General features: G+C 37.5%; 1 protein-coding gene across 6 annotated transcripts in view; it reads right to left on the minus strand.

Moving 5' to 3' along the window:
• The window catches only part of PHTF2 (putative homeodomain transcription factor 2), a gene marked incomplete at both ends in the record, with an annotated part of 52,269 nt that overhangs the window by 33,874 nt on the left and 1,444 nt on the right, over window positions 1-16,951 (minus strand). For 4 of the 6 annotated variants that reach the window (XM_080360261.1, XM_080360259.1, XM_080360260.1 and 1 more), the window contains 2 exons: window positions 2,163-2,232; window positions 5,692-5,748. In XM_080360261.1, the coding sequence (XP_080216387.1) occupies window positions 2,163-2,232; window positions 5,692-5,748 (127 nt within the window). Of the gene's footprint in view, window positions 1-2,162; window positions 2,233-5,274; window positions 5,287-5,691; window positions 5,749-16,951 lie in introns of all 6 variants that reach the window. The other 2 variants (XM_080360258.1, XM_080360257.1) reach the window with 1 other exon arrangement.

The following is a 16,951-nucleotide window of genomic DNA, read 5'->3' on the forward strand; positions in this document are numbered from 1 at the left end:
GCAGAGCCCTTTCCTGACACAGCAAAGGGATCTAAAACAACATCTGTAAATTGCTCCAGCCATGTCATTCAGAAAAATGAAATGAGGTTGAGAAGTATAGAGTATCTGTCCAGCTGAGGACTGGCCCCAGGAGCAGGGAAGCCACCTAAAGCATAACTTATCTTTGTTTCTCCTACAGCATTTTGCACTCATTCAGATGTCCTTTCTCTCTCATATCTTTCCATTTCTTTTTCTTCCTGCACATTCCCACTTTTCTGGCAGCTAGAAAACTGTGCAACATTTACTCAATTGGGGTGTGACTCAAGTCACGCCAAGGTTACTGCTTGGGAAGGGCAACTACTGTGTGCTGCTTTGCCATTTCCACCTTTTTTACGAGCAGAACTGGCATTAGTGAGCTCTCTGCTGGCATAGGTAAAACACTGTCCGTACTCAAACTACTTCAACGCCAACTTAGACATCCATGCAGATTAGTAATTTAAATGCTATTCATGTATACCACTATATTGAAGTGGTCTACTACTGTTCCTAAATTCCTACAAACATTTAGTTTTCAGTTCTGCTTCTTTAAACTTCAAATGTTATATTTGATTTTGTTTCTTTCTCTCACATTCCTATTTTTAACAAGTTATATTGTTAGGTGATGTGACAAAAGCTCATCTGCATGCCCACAGAAGAGCTCAGAGGCAATGGCAGGAGGGGGAGCCCAAATAATACCCTGCCAGGGTTCTAGACTCATCAGCCCTTCGAAGGCCCATCTCCACAAGGCCAGGCTGGAATTCCAAATCAAGGAAGGACCTTGCCCTTAAGCAGGCCCTTCCTAGGGGTCCCAGCAGAGCCATCAGCCCTGCTGCCCTGGTTGAAACCATCACCACGAGCCACTGGAGCAGCTCCACAGATCACCTTTCAGATGAAAGGGGGTTGGGGATTGCTGTCCAAGGGTGTGGAGCTCATGGGATGCAAAGGAAAAGGAGCTCAGATTGCACAGGACTTGCTATGGGATGTTTAAAGAAGGAACCAAGAGTGGGAGGAAGCAGGTGTTTAGGTGATTTGGGAAGGAACAAGTGTGGCACAATTGAGGAGGCAGGGGATAAAAAAGGCCGGTTGCACGTTAACAGCTGCTGGTCAGTACGTTGCTTATCTGGCTGTGCCATGTGTCTGATCATAGAATCATTGCAGTTGCAAGAGACCCTCAGGATCATGGAGTTCAACCATAACCTAACCTAACTCTAGCACTAAACCATCAGTGCGGTCTGTCCTGCCTTCTAACTGAATTCCTGTAACTTTCTCCTGGGTGAGGTGGGGTCTATTCCCTGTGCACACCTGCGTAGGGGGGCTGAGTGCCAGCTCTGGGAGCCAGACCCCAGAGCACAAGTTGGGGCTGTGTGTCCGTGGTGCCAGCAGCCCCAACGAGCCTGCGAATGCCAGCAAAGACAAAGCCAGACCAGCTGGTGACGGGGGGGACAGGGCTGGGAGCAAGGGGTGCACGGGTCTCTGGGGCAGGCTCTGGGTGTGAGGGTGCCTGGGTATCTCTAGGACGAGAGGACAGTGGGGTGCTTCGGTTAATCTGGGATCTGAATTCAAAGAGCACTGCCTGGAACAGAATCAGGAGACCACGCAGGCTGCTGGGCTCATGGAAAATAAAATGCTAGAAGTATTTTTCCTAGCCTTCGTGAGGCATGAGGGAAATCAAATAAAGATAAAACAAACTAGAAATAAATGAAGACTTTCTGAAAAGTCTCTTATCATCTGACCTTCTGTTGCTGTTTTGTTATTTAAAACAGGCGATAAATATTCCAGGCCTATGCAATTTTCGCTCTCCAGAACTTTAAACATAACCTTTCCTCTAAATGTCAGGATATTTGGAAGAAGTCCGAACACATGGAAATAAGAGATTTCTGAACCAATAACTCAAAAACTTTAATACGTCACAATCACATATTTCTTTTTTTCTAAATCTATACGACAAAATTTAAATCAAGTTTTTAAGCCTTCAGTGTAATCTAGAGGTCATCTCTTAACAATATTTCTTACTCATTTTCTTTAGGTAGGAATTATGTAGCATTGGTTTTTTTTTTAATACTTACTAAAACACTTGTTACAAGACACAGGATAACAGTTATCTTTATACTGAGAAATTCAGCTTTTTCTAACTCAGGACCTACCTCTTACAAGATCAACATCTATGAGGTCTGGTTTCACATGTCCTGTTTTCTTTGGTTTGTTTCTCAAACCCTGCAATACGCAAATGCTATCAAAATGTATTCACGCAAATGACAGACATTACAAAAGAAAAAATATTGATGTGGTCAGTAATTGTATTTAACCTACACTGTTGTTGAATATTCAGACAAATATGTCATGTTCATAGATTTAAAGTACTATAAAATCAACATTTCAAGGAACAAGGCACAATAAATGCTTTTTACACACTTGACAATCTAAACAAAACCCAACCAATTACTGACCCATTAGGTAATTTTTCAAACATAGTTAAGCACTGAGCACTCATCTCCCATGGCTTGTGATTATGCAGACAACATATGCACACACTTGCAAGAATTAGTAATACATTTACATTACATTTGCAGAACTTTTGCAACAAATGACTCTCCTGGATCTCTTTTCTCCTTAGATGTCTAATTAAACTTCACAAAATTCTTACACTGCAACTCCTTCATTCCAAACTTAGACAGCAAATCATGTTGTAATGCAAAAGCCACTAACCGGCAAGTTCCACTGTCAGAAATCCAAATTATAGAACAGCATTGACATTTTCTTAATAGTAAATATAGATTAGTTAATTAAAAAGAGGAAAAAAAGCCCACATAACAGAAAAAGGCAGGATAAAAAGCAAGCTTATTTGTCTTTTAGAAATGTTATCTTTCTTCACTGAAAAGCCAAACAACCTGCAAACCTTTCACTGTTGTTTTTAATGCTAAAATGTGATGCCGTACTCTCAAGCCTCAGGGACAGCTGTGAGTTTATTCTGATCCCTTTAGATCAGGCTCTTGGTCACACCAGCCAATAATGATTCCACAGAGTATAATTCATAGCGTGGAAAACACAATGTTTGCAAAAAACAGTTTGAGTACAAATGGAATTATGATTGAAGTGATTTAACTGTTTTCATTCAAAAGCAGTTAAATTCACTGGTGAACTGTAGATTTCCACCATGGTCATATTTCATCCATGTGTAAAAACATGTATTACTTGAATGTAAACATTAAATTCAGGAGAAAGTATAAAAATGAAATTATTCTCAATGACAGAAAAATCAGTGAAATCTGGTCATGCTAATCCTCATAGGAATGATATCAAGTAAATTGTTCATATAGGTAGAGTGAAGCTCATAATATTTCTCACATCTAAATGCAATCGGATTTATTTTTCATGCTGAAATAAAAAAGAACCAAAACAACAAAACCATGACACCAAACTGTTCACAATGAACTACATTATATAGTCATCACTTGAGGTGTCATTTAGAAAAATGAGAGATTGCTTTAAATTAAACAAAATTAATACATAGAACTAAAACATGGAGAGGACAAAATGTGCTCTGAGGATGACGAATAGAGAAAACCAGATGTACTGTAGACTTAAGCACTGCACAGAGCTCAACATGCAAGATTTTTTACAGAACAGCAGTCTTAAAGCTGCAGTAATTTAATGTGGAATGAGAAAACAAGCCCATAATTAGAACTGGAAATTATTATAATTGTAGAACCAGCTACAGATTCTTGTGAAATCTTGCATAAGTGAGCTACTCCATAAAAAGATCTAAAGCTTAAAAATAAAATACTGAAAGATACAATAATTTTCAAATGTACTGCTTATGGGCCTCAAGATTTTTCCTGGAAGTCTAAATAAAGAGGTATCTTAGAAAAAATAACCCCCTGGAAACACATGCACAATCCTAGGAAAAATTTACCACTGTGGCTAAAATTATGTTTTCAATTGAAAGAAAGAATTCTGCAACAGTATGACTTGAAGCAGCTTTCATAGGAAAAGTGTGGAGACACAATCTTTAAACATTCCATTGGTCAAATCCCAAACACTTTCAGTGTCCATGGAAATGTACAAATGCCTGTAATGTATGTAGAAAACAGCAGTGTTTCAAACTAGGGTTAATTAAAAAAAAAACCATACTGTTTCATACTGTTGAAGTCCATCTGGTTCGTTCATACAACTTCTATTCTGCACTGAATACAGTTCAGCTGACTCATAGCAAAAAAAAAGTTAAATAAAATGCTTAAAAATAGTTGCTATTATTGTAAAATTTTTTTGCAGACATTTTAAAATCAATCTTAATAGATTCTATTATAGTTCTAACTAAACTATAAATTTATACTATCAGAAACAGGTTTTCTACTAAAAAAACGATATTTTTTTAGTAAAGTTTATTTATAACAGTACTGTAGTAGCTTGGAGATTAAAGTGCTAACATGCAATGCCTGAATCTAGTAGGTTGGTTCATTACTCTAAATTCATCAGCACAAACTCATATAGCGGGCATCATTAATTTGTTAGTTATTGGACTACTGAGCTAAACGAGATGCATTTTTAATAAGCGCAAGGCATTATTTGCAATATATTGTTTAAATAATTTTAATTATTATTTTAATAAGCTGTCTGGCACAGCTGGCTGGGTCTGGTAGCCACGGGCAGGACAAGTCGCTGCCAGGGGGTCAGGTGGGGTCCTGGGGGTTGCACTATGGGGGGCACCCTGTATCATAAGCCAGCCCGGGACCAGCAGCACCTCCAAGATCCAGGCACAGGGTTTAGAAGCGCTTCTCTCCCACTTAGAAGTTAATTTGTAGATTTTTGTACAGAAATCAAGTAACTCTGTAGTTCAGGTCAGTAAGTTTCCGTATCATGCCAACAAGTCCCTCAGCACATTTTGTTTAATTATTTAAGTGCTGGGGAGGAAAGAAAAACAAACAAACAACCACCCACAAGGAAACGGAAGCCATGTACACTTCGCTCATGTTAGGAATTAGCAACGCCTTGAAACTCATGCAGTAACAGCATATTTTTTGTGTGCAATATTTGAAGAAAAAAGGTTAATTGCAAGGAGATGTTAATTAAATTAACATAATTGAGTATAGCATGATATAATATACAATCCATAAAACTCTTACATATAGGATTGATTTCTTTTTCTCCAAAACAATTTAGCAATGTGGCAGACATTGATGGCACTGTTAGTTAAACCAAAATGCAAAGAATGCTGTTAAACTGCTTGTTCGGGGAAACAAAGCCTGAAGTACTTACCAGTCTAATAAACTGTACAAAACAATGACAGCATCATAAAGGAGGAAAAGTAAACTGCAGGTATAAGGTAACTAACTGAAAGTAAAGAGAGCTCAGATAACTGACATTAGAATTCATCACAAAGAAAAGTGAAAGACAGAGGTATTACAACAACTAAGCCCTGGCTTAAGATAACAGAAAAGAAAAAAAAGTACTGAGATACAGAAAGGTGCAGCACTTTAAAAGCTGCAAAGTTATTAATTATGTAAAATAAATAGAGCATAATATGCCGGTTACATTTGGTTACACTCCAGAAGCCTGGTTTTACTTTACCAGTATTAAATACCACCGCATACACTGTAAATTACATCAACATACACGATGACAGACACCACTGCTCACAACTGGAAAAAAAAAGTTGAATTGCTATATTATTACCTTTATTTCTCTTTGCTCTACTGATTTTTCCCATATTTGTTGATCATATGCTCCAATCTAAAAAGAAAATACACACACACACAAAAATCTATGTTAAGTTTTAAAGCATTTTGATCAAACAAAACCAACCAATCTTCAACAAGACAAGCATGAAGACAGCAGGTTGTTTGCTCGGGGAGGTTTATTTACAAAGAAATCTTTATGTTCTCCATTCTGTCTGGGCAGGAGTGGGTGTAGCTGAGCTGTGAGTGGTGTCAGAGCGAGCAGGGAGTGGGCAGACACCTCAGCCCATGGCATGGCCAGCGCAGCTCTGAGGATGGCGTAGCCCAGGCTGGGATTCCAGTCTGTGTACTGGCACAGAACTGACCCACGGCAGCAACGCTGACCGGCTGTTAGTTAACTTCAGAGAAAACACCATGCACATCTCGCTGAACCCACACCTTAATTCATTGTTTTTAAACCATCTCTGTATCTACGTTGTCTTTAGCTTTATCTCTTAAGATTGCACGGCAACAAAATACATGGTCAGGCTTGTAAGCAACCAGATTATAGGCAAGGGAAACCTCAAAGAACATCAGGAAATGGCACTTTCCCCACTGAAGTTCTGATGAAATAATGTTTCTAGTAGACCTACTCCAAAATTTGCCCACTCTCATTAAGCTGCTGGTCTACTTATTCATGAAACTCCTCTAATTGCTTACAAGCATTTGATTTAAAAAATGCAATAAAAAGGAATTGTTTTCTCCTAGGCTCTAACTTCACCACAGCAGTGTAGAAAACTTTATAAGAGCAAAACCATAGAAAGACTAAGGTTTGATTCTGCAAGCACTTACAATCCTAGCACTAAGAGCAGTTTTGATCAGTTCTGACATTTTAAATAACTATCAATACAGGTAGCTAAAGTTAATTTAAGATATTACAGTGTGTTTGTTTATAAAAGAACGCCACTCCATGACTATCAAATATTTTGAAGAAAGGCATCCTTAAACTTCAGAAAATTCACATATAAGATAAAGTGACAAGAACAAGTCAATATATGAGACAATATTTCCAAGTTTTTGAAGAAGTTATCAAATTTCAGATGGCTTTGAACTCTGCACAAATGGTGTTTCCAGATGATATTCAGTAATCATCTCTTTTATTAAGTTGATTTTAAAGCTTTTCCTTCCCAGCAGTTTTACCTAGATGTACACACGCCTGCGCTCACACACTGAGGGGTATCTGGAGTTTGATTCAGATCGTGCACTCTGAGCAGGTAAGTGCAAGATTGCTTTTAGGTCATGAGGGAGAGACAGATGCATGTTCCAAGATTAAAAGTCCTTTAGCAGCTGTGCAGAGAGCGCTGACACAAGCAGCTTATTCCAGACACCTGATGGACAGGAAAAGGAATCCTCATCAATTCAACCTTCCTGCAGGGCCATGAGCTCCCTTTCCACTTCACAAACTGCAACAAAGGCCCAAGCACAAGCACATACAACTCAAACCAGAACACTGCTTTGATTTGCCTTTTACTATTGCAGTGGTAAATAAAAGATGTCACATATTTTAAAAAAATAAATTAAAAAAAAAAAGGCTATTCTTGGTTAAACAGGATCTTTTAACCAAGGATCCAACATAAATAAAAAGAGACATGAACAAAAAGCCCTAGAGGTATCCTCTGTGCCTCTAAACCTGACCCAGCAGGTAGGGATGGGGTGGGGGGAGAAAAATGAAAAAAATCTAATTTATAGCAGTAAAATCCAAAGCATATCTAAAATTGAAAGTGAGAACAGTGAACCAAATTACCCATTCTCAAATTCAAATAATATTTCCAATTCACAAGAGCTAAGCACCCAAACAGTTTTTATTTTGCTACCTTAAAACTCTGGGGAAAAAAATCTACTGGCTTTTTGGTAATAGTAATATATGCTTTGCACCTCTCACTTGGAAAAAAAAATGAGACTGTGGAAAATAATTAGGGAGTTGGGCACTGTACTGGGCAGAATTAAGTACTTGCTATGATTAAAGTAATTAAACCAAAGGAAGTTTAAGAGCTAACTCCACCTGGATAACAGCCAGCAATTAAAAAGTCAGTATCTTGAATAACCACTCCACCCAGACATTTCTATCTAATTGTTCTGGCTTTTTCTCTAAATACAGTTTAAATGAAATTTCAGGTCTTCCTGTTTTTCATAAAATTTACTGATAAGAGCCCCAAGTGAAGTTTTTGTGCTGCATAATATTGTGTCCTCCCCTCCTCACTTCCAAAAAAGATTTCTTTCTACAGAGACAGAAAAGGGGATGCAAGTCTGTCTCCTTCTTGATTATGCAAGAAAGAAATGCGGAAGCCCTTGTGCCAATAAAGCTGTGAAAGCAAACTGTATTCCTAATTCCATTCATAGCTGAGACTGGTTTAAAGTTGAAAGAGTCTTTAGACGAGCATTCTTCTTCCAGATGCATAGCAGACCGCTTGTTAAAGGAATTCTGGGAAACAGATCCCAGAAGATATCTGAGGCAAGGAAGTTGACTGATTTAAAATTTGACTTTGTTATATTTTCCTACAAACATTTCTTCTCCCTCAAGGCTAGGTAGAAGCTTCAGTCTCCACAAAAGAAGACAAATAGTGATTTTGCCACTCACATTTTTCTCTCAACATTGCCCCATAAAGCAACTCTTCCAGCAGGAGGTAAAATGAGAGAGCCAAAACAACTTTAAGGGCGATGGTCTTTTACAACTGTTTTATTAGCCTAGTGGATCTGGCCAGTCACCTCTGATCAACTTGAATTATTAAAATCTCAGCACAAGGCTATTAAGTAAAAGCATATTGCTGCAAACTAAAAAGAGTTAAGGGAATAATTACCGACAGTAATTATCATTACAACCTCTCACAATTTGTAATTTTTTTAACCTACCAAATTTCACCTCTTTGTGTTTTAAGAAAGTTTAAGGAGCACTTTAGGTAGCAGGTGTACATGCTCAGCCCATCAAATTTAGACCCAATTTCCCTCCTGAATCCCTCTATACTTCTCTTGCACGTGGACCAAAAGGAAACACATGCAGACAAAGACATTGTTATGCAGTAGTGTAGTGACACACTGCATTTCCCACAGTAAACAAAAACAGATAAAACTACTTTTACTGAAACAACACAAAAAAACCCAGAGGCATTAATTTTTTTTTTCTTCTCTACCTCATGTCAGGAAAAAAAACATTTACAGTTTGTGAAACATATCTTGCAGATATCATTGAAAAGTGTTTTACATTAACAACAAGCTAAATTACAACATAGAATGATTACCAGAGATGCTGGACACCTGTATGAATTCAAGAATGTAATTCCTAAATGAATTCAAGAATGTAAGTTAATACTACCAAACCTTCCCAGCTTTAAATTATTGAGAGCAGCAGTCAATTCCACCTTCAAAGAGTTTTGATTTACAAGTATTTGCATCTAAATTATGTTTCATGTTAAATCTAAATATGAAGTTGTCAAGCGTTTGCACGTAGGCTCTAGCTCTTGGCTATTCATGCAATGCTTTAAAATTGTACATACCCACAGGACACTAAAAAGAAGTCTAGCATCTAGTAATGCCAAAGAAATTAAGCTTTAAAGGCAAATAAAATGAAGGAATAAACTTCCAGAGATAAGACCATTCATGCTTCCAACCAGAAGAATTTAAATATACACAAAACTTGATCAAAACCAGCCTTCCCTCAATGTACACCTGTCCCCAGGGCTCCCCCGCAGGTTCTCAAGCTCCCTGTGCCTGAACTGTTGGCCCAACATGAAGGTTCCCATCAACTCAAGCAGCTCCTGAAGCCACCAACTCTACCTGGAGTCTCACCCATTGTTGCTACAGGTCCTGCAGTATCCTTCAAAGAAAATTTAGAGTACAAAATACAAGGGTCCAAAAATGTCCAAATTTTAAGTATACAACAATAAGTAATGCTTTTAAAATCTGTTCAGGTCTTAAGAGGAAGATTGTTTGTATAATAGCTTGTGACTGGTATTTTCAATCCATTGGTCCAGTCTAAACCTGGCAACAGACTTTTTTAGCAAACTATACAACACATTATCCCAATTTTAATCTGATTTATCACATAAATGTCTTCTAATTTAATTCATAAAATATCTAATCAAAGACAACCTGAAATTTGTATTCTACAGCATTTATTTGTTAAGATTTGGCATGAAAAAACAACTCTCTTGATCTTTTTCATATTATTTGTTAATTCAAGTGAGATAATTAGCCTATCCTATCATTTTTACGTGTAACTTTCATCACCAATCATCAACAGCAACACAACCCCATTGTAGAAAACCTGTCAGTAATATGTCACAGATACAAAAAATCATGGTATAACATACCTGTAGCAGAACTAGATAAATTACCAGATGTTATTTTATACATTTAGTGGAAATCATGCATCCCAGGTTTCCTCAATGTCAAGATTCTATCCAGTCTATCCAAGCCAGTTACCTCTAAAATATTCAGTTCTAAAGACACTGTGCCTCAATAAACACCAAGAGGATGAAAAGAAATCTATTCTTTTATGTATTTGTAGAATCAACAACTATTCTTCAAGTACCTATTAAAATGTTCAGCATACAAGGGATTATGTGCAAAGACTGAAAATTCTGCCAGTCTTCTTTCACAATGGAAAAGCGGGGCTTTAGCATCCTAAATCAATCGAGCCTAATAAACTTTCAAATACGTTTTCTAGGGGGAAAAAAAAAGTTTCCTCAGAAGTAATTGTCAAAAAAATTTAACTTTTATTTGAATTGACATGGGATATTAAGCAACTACACATTTGAAAAAACTAAACATACCTGATAAAGCTAGTTATTTCCTGAAAGATTACATAAATTTGATATCCTAAGTGCAGACTCTTCATAACTTTTTCTGTTTTAAGAGATACGTACACCTCTTGAAATTACCTAAAATAACTACACTTATTCCTTCCCAATCAAATACCTCTGAAAGCATTGGATCACATTTCTTTATATATCGCAAATTGTTTGGCACCTGAACAGCTTGGTTTTACAATATTAACAGCAATTAGCCTAAGTCAAAAGTTAAGCTCTTGAGAATACAGCCAATTTTTACTTCAAATAAAGCCCAGTGCGAAGGGTTTCTGCACTGCTTAATATTTCTTCCCAACGTCTTTCTCATAACAAGCCATACGTGCATCAAGATTGAATTTGAGCTTTGTGAATGACACTGATATTCACTTTAAGCTAATGTAGTGATGGTATCAACGTGTAGCCCAATACTCACAAGGCCTTCTGATTCTAATAGAATCAATCAATATTTCAAGAGACATTTATAATTTATGACCAAGCAGACTAGCAAAGATTATAATCCTAAGAATACATCGTATTTCCTGCTGGATCTTAAAACTTTAATGTTTATCAATAATGAAATCTGCATGCTTAGCTTTGCTCTTTAAAACCTCTAAACACTATTACAAGCAACATCACAATAGTATTACAAATCCAAAAGATACCAGATACAGAGCTTGGTAAAGAAAAAACAAAATTGCTTCCTTGGACTGCCTACTGACGAAGTTAAGAGTTTAACACCTTATTAAAATATTCAGTGTTAAAATATTAGCTAATATGTTTTATTAACATATACAGTCCCATATTCTTATAATAATATATGATTCTATGTATCAATTTTAATATTAGGATAACAACACAGAAATAATTTCTATACATGTAATATTACTAATTTTAAAATATCTTTCAAAGTGCTTAATAATTAGTTTATGATTAAGTACAGAGTTTCAGATATTCGATAAATCATTTCTTATTTTCTCAAAACTCGAAACAGGATTATTAAAAGTTATTTTAAACCCCATTTTATTCCTTACATGAACTGATCCCCATTGCAACAAAGGCAATAATCTAGTAGCTCAGAAGTATCATTATCTCTGTTGGAGTAGATTTCTAGTTTTAGGATCGGATTTTTCAGGCTGTTTTTTGGTGGATGTCAAGGGTGGTGAGGATTTTTCAGTTTGGTTTATGTGGACCAGACAAGCTAAGCTAAGACAAACTTGGCTAATAGACCACAGATGGAAATCACTATATATAATAGTTGTACCCTGTCTGCTAATAGCAAACAGTTTAGTAACTTTTAGTCAAATGGAGAAGAACAATGAAGGGATTAGAACTGTATATCTTAAGGTGCAGAGCTCTGGATTTATGATTGTTGAATTGTTACCTCTGATTACTAAAAGATTCTGGGATTCATGTCCCTTCTCCTTGTTCAGCCCCAGAGGCAGAGCTGAAACCAGCTATTTAGAGTAAAATTAAGCAATTTAAAACCTTAAGGCTTATTTATTTTTAACTGTTTTAATTTTCGACTAATGACCTGCTAAAATTCTGCACCGGACTTACAGCCATTTCACTGAACAATAATTTAACCAAAGCTTACTTCAAAGATAACATCCCTTTCAGGGTACAATAATACATAATTAAACATTTCTCAACTATATATTAGAAGTTTTTCTGTATCATTCATTACAGATTAATTCTTGGTAACTACAGTCAGCCCTACTTATTGCATTGAGTAATGGTTTACAGATTTTAGCATATCTACTAAAAACACAAAAAGTCTTTTTTCACTGCACAATTAAGCATAAGGGAAAATTATATACATCAGAATAGTTAGAAACAGTTTGCATATTAAGCTAAATGAGATTACAAGAGTAATCAACAGTGACACTAAGCCATTCCCTAGTGACATGAACTGGACACTAGAGGTAAATTTAGGTACCATTTCTTTGGCTTCATGGACTATAGAGCAACACCTAAAAAGCAGCACAAACTGAGATTCCATCTCTGTCATTAATCACAGTTAAGCACAATCCCTTCGGACAAAATTTATTAATCTTCAGATTTCAAACTAAAGCCATCACAGAAGCGCACAGGTTGGAACCTCTGGCAGTCATCTAGCCCAGCTCCTGTGCAAAGCAGGTCCAGTCCTTGAGCAGCTTGCTCAAGGACTTATCCAGTAGAGATCCCAGCGTCACCAAAGACTGGGCTTTCCATAGCTTCTCTGGGGTCCTGTCTCAATGCTTGGCAAACATCACGCTAAACATTTTTATCCTTATAATCAGAATTTCCCACATTTCAACTTCTGTTAATTGTCTCTCATGCAATCCCTGCCCACCTCTGAGAAGGGCCCAGCTCCATCCTCTCCACAGCTTCCAAAGCAGCAGTTGAGAGCAGCAAGCTCTGCCCTTTGCCCTCTCTCCTTCAGACAGAGCAAACCAAGATCTCTCAGACTCTTGGTACATCACATGGTTCAGCTCCTAACAGTACTGGTGGCCTTCCGCTGGAGGAATGTCACTGCCCAAAGCTGGATACAGCATCTGAGGTGCAGTCTCACATGAGTTAAACAGAGGCGAATAATCCCTTCCCTTGACCCACTGGCTACACCATTGCTAATATAGCCCAGTTACTCACCCACTCTTAAGCAGTTAAGACCTCTGCAACATTTTATTTTTCTTACAATTATGTACTTACACAAAACAAAGCAGCCTCAAGACATAACTGTGAAAAGAAAACCACTCTGACAGCCCCATTATTCGGTGTAACTCCCTGAAGATCAGTGAAAATCCAGCAATTTTACCAGCATTGCACCTAGGCTTTTGAAACTGCACTGCCCTTACACTGCTGACCATTTCCACTTCTCACAGCACACTTTCCTGGTGCCAGAACACCCATCTGTGTGGCTGAAAGATCAATCAGATCACTCAGGAAAATAAAATGTTAGTTTACAGTTTCACAAGGCGTAATGAAACATTTCAAGAACTGACAGAGCAATTTCAATCCCTCCATTAGATAGGTTCATCTGCTTAGAGATTCTCAGTCTTAAGTTTTAACTGGGTTAGTTCCCCGACCAAATTCACCAGATGAGTGCATGGAAGTCTGTGGGAAGGCAAAGCAGGCAGGGGAGCCAACAGCCAGGCAAAACGCAAGCTTGCTTTATTCAGCCACAGCATCAGTTTCTGAGTGATGTTTTACCCAAGATTCAGAAACTCGAGTTTTGTCTCACCGAAACAAGGAGCTGAAGGCAATCCCCCCTATTTGGTCAGATTACAACCCCAGTACCGAATCCCAGCACTATGTGGAAGGAAACTCTTCTAGAAATATCTTTCTTCCTCAGTGCTTTCACAAGTAGCCAGCTCTGACACTTGTCAAGTTTTGGCACCTGAAGGCAGACCTTTTCAAATTGATGCAGTTTCAGCATCCAAAGTTTTAAGCAACAGAGCCATACAGCCCAACCATTTGGCAAAAATGGGTTTTGGTGCCAGGGTCACCAGCACATGACAAAAATTCAGTGCCAAGAAGGAAAATGGGTGGTTTCAGGGTATTATATAACTTTTAGTTTATTTCTTCCTTTATTAACTTGGCAAGCATAATCTTGGACTAATGAGCTGTAAAACACTGAATATTGCATATCTTCAAGCAATGAAATTAGAACTCTAATTTTACCCTTTATAGCCATGAGAGAGAAAACATCTCATTTGTTTTATTGTGCCCTTTAATAGCCATACCCAAGGGACACCTGAAACAGCAGAAAGCTGCATTGGCAAAGTTAACTGATATGTCATCAGGTGCAGGATTCAGGTTCAATTCATTAAGTTCCATTCTGCCTTTCCCTACAACCATCCCCAAGAGAAGTAGCAACATAATTCTCTCCTGCAGTATTATTAACTAATTTGTATAAAGTTCCTCATTTTAGCAGCAAAGCTTCTATAAGGATTGAAATAATTTACACATAGTTGCCAGCCCAGAAAACAGACCAAAAACTGCACATCTACTATCTGTAAAACTTGAAAGTATTGTAAGAAATTAATGCAAAAGCTTAAGTTACAAGAAATATGTTTGATTTTTAACGTCAGTTACTGTTACTGAGGCAGTATGTCAAGTATGCATAAACTATCAGTATCAGAGAGGTGAGCGATCAGACAGTAAAATTGTTTAAAGTAATTGTGAGGGGTCTCTGATTTTTTCAGAGGAAACATTATTATGTTTTTTTCCCATAAAATCCATCAATTACAAATCTGAAGCAAGATCAGTATTCTGGCAAATACACATAATTCTAAGGATATTAACTAACAAAGTGCATGTATGTAAGAACTAGCTTGGTAGCTGCCTGGGACCAATGTAACAAACCATTCTAGAGAACAATTCAGACACCCCGCCACACCCTTTTATTGCAAGAGCTGGTGCAGCAGAAAGTGTTGAAAACAAGCCAGACAAACCGCGTCTGACATATGAATCTCAGCATTGCACTCCCCAGTTCACCCAGGAACGCAGCAGAGGTTTAATTTATTTTGCTTTCTACAGACCCAACCTGTGTGTAGCAGGATTTATCCGTTAACATTTCAGGCCTTGGAAAAGTATTTGTAGGATCTGGAAAACCCAAGCTATCACTGGAAGTTGTAAAGCTCTGTCCATGCAATCTTACATCTCCAATAACAAGCTGGTGTAATACACTATCTGAAATCTTACAATCAAACTTAAAATAACTAAGAATTTATTATTGTATTTTTATAAGACAGCAATCAAGAGCTCCAATACACTAAAAGCACAGTATCTCTATTGCAACAACAAACTACAAGTTTACATAATAAGGCGTCTGACCTTTTAAACGATGAAGTGCATTACTAAATCACCCTCGTGTGAGGAGCTCAATTTCAGACAATAGAATGAGTCACATGAGTAAATATAGTATTTAGTAAACTTGCCTGAAGTAGGGTTGGAAGAGCTCAATTGCTTAACTCTGTGCCTTACTTTTGAGAAACAACAAGACCTTTGAAATTCAGTAGACAGAGACATAAAATTAATACATCCAAAAATACATTAAAATGGAAAACAAACACAAGGAGCAAGTTCTCTGCTTACCCAACCTCTAACTACTCAAATATATTTTTCTTCTTTATGTATGAATATAAACATTAGAAGTTCTTCATGGTTTTTTTAGGGCATTCATACATCAATTTATTAATCTGAAAATTCTCCCCAAGACAACACTTTATTTTTGTCACTTCATAGGCAAGTCACATCAATTTGATCAATACTGACTGCAACCCTGGTTCTCTCTTGCCCCAGAAACTATGCTTTACTGCCAGATTGTGATAAGTTTTGATCCCTCCCCACCTTCAATTTCAGTTACTTCTGTGAGGAATAAACAGATCCAAAAAGCATGGTAAATAGGACAACTTGACAACTCAGAAATCAAAATGTGAAACCGAAAGCAACCTGAACTGAAAGTTCACAGAGTTCAGAGTTCAGTACTTTGCCATCATAAGCAATCACATAACAGAAATGTATCAGAAAGGACAAAAAAATGTCTGGTACCCAGTAACAGCTAGCATAGCTCTTCCTGTTCCCCAATTTGAAATCTTTGGTGCAAACAACAAATCCATGAGGAAAAAAATATTGTGCCATGGGAGAGATTTAAATAAATAAATAGATAAAATCAAGGACATGGGTGAAAAAAGCCCTTGGGGATACCAGTCTGATCCAAGAGAACCTTCAATAAATGGAGCTTAAGAAATAATGAAATTAGCATGAAGATTTTCATGAGATGCAACATTTCTGCATTGCATCCATTTGCCCCCAAAACAGACTCCACTTCCTCATACTAAAAGAAGAAAAGCCTGCTGATTTGGCAGAGCCCAGTCCACATATGGACTGCAATTAGATTTTGTTCACGCCATGGAAAACATCAACATCTGGTTTACACAAGATCTTATCCCTCCTGAAGACAGCCCAGTCTTTCATGAAGTAACAAGAGTCACCTCCCCAGAACTCCTCACCATAAAGGCAGCATGCAATTTCTGGCTGAGCAGACCTCCGTAAAAGCCTGCAGAGACTTGTAGCAGAAATATTATTGGTATGAATGAAATAAATGGAAACGTGTGTGGAATAACTGGAAAAAAATGACAGAACAAGGGTTAAAAGAATGACCTGTACTGATAATAAGCAATTCTGTTAGGAGAAGTGTCCTGGGAAGAGTAAAATTGAGGAATGGGTTGTTCACATGAAAAACAGAAGGCCTGCCCGCCGTAAGGTCAGAGCACAGTGACTCAGCAGCAGATCCTGCCTTCTTAACATCAGGAAGATGAAAAGCTGGTGAATATCACATAGGGCATTCCTTTTCCTCTATCACCAACAGGAAAACAGACATGTAGTTAAAAAAAAATATAGAGAGATAACAAGCATCAGCTTCACCTAAGATTTACAGAGACTTCAGACTCT

This window comes from Nesoenas mayeri, assembly GCF_963082525.1.
Source record: "Nesoenas mayeri genome assembly, chromosome: 1".
Taxonomy (NCBI): domain Eukaryota; kingdom Metazoa; phylum Chordata; class Aves; order Columbiformes; family Columbidae; genus Nesoenas; species Nesoenas mayeri.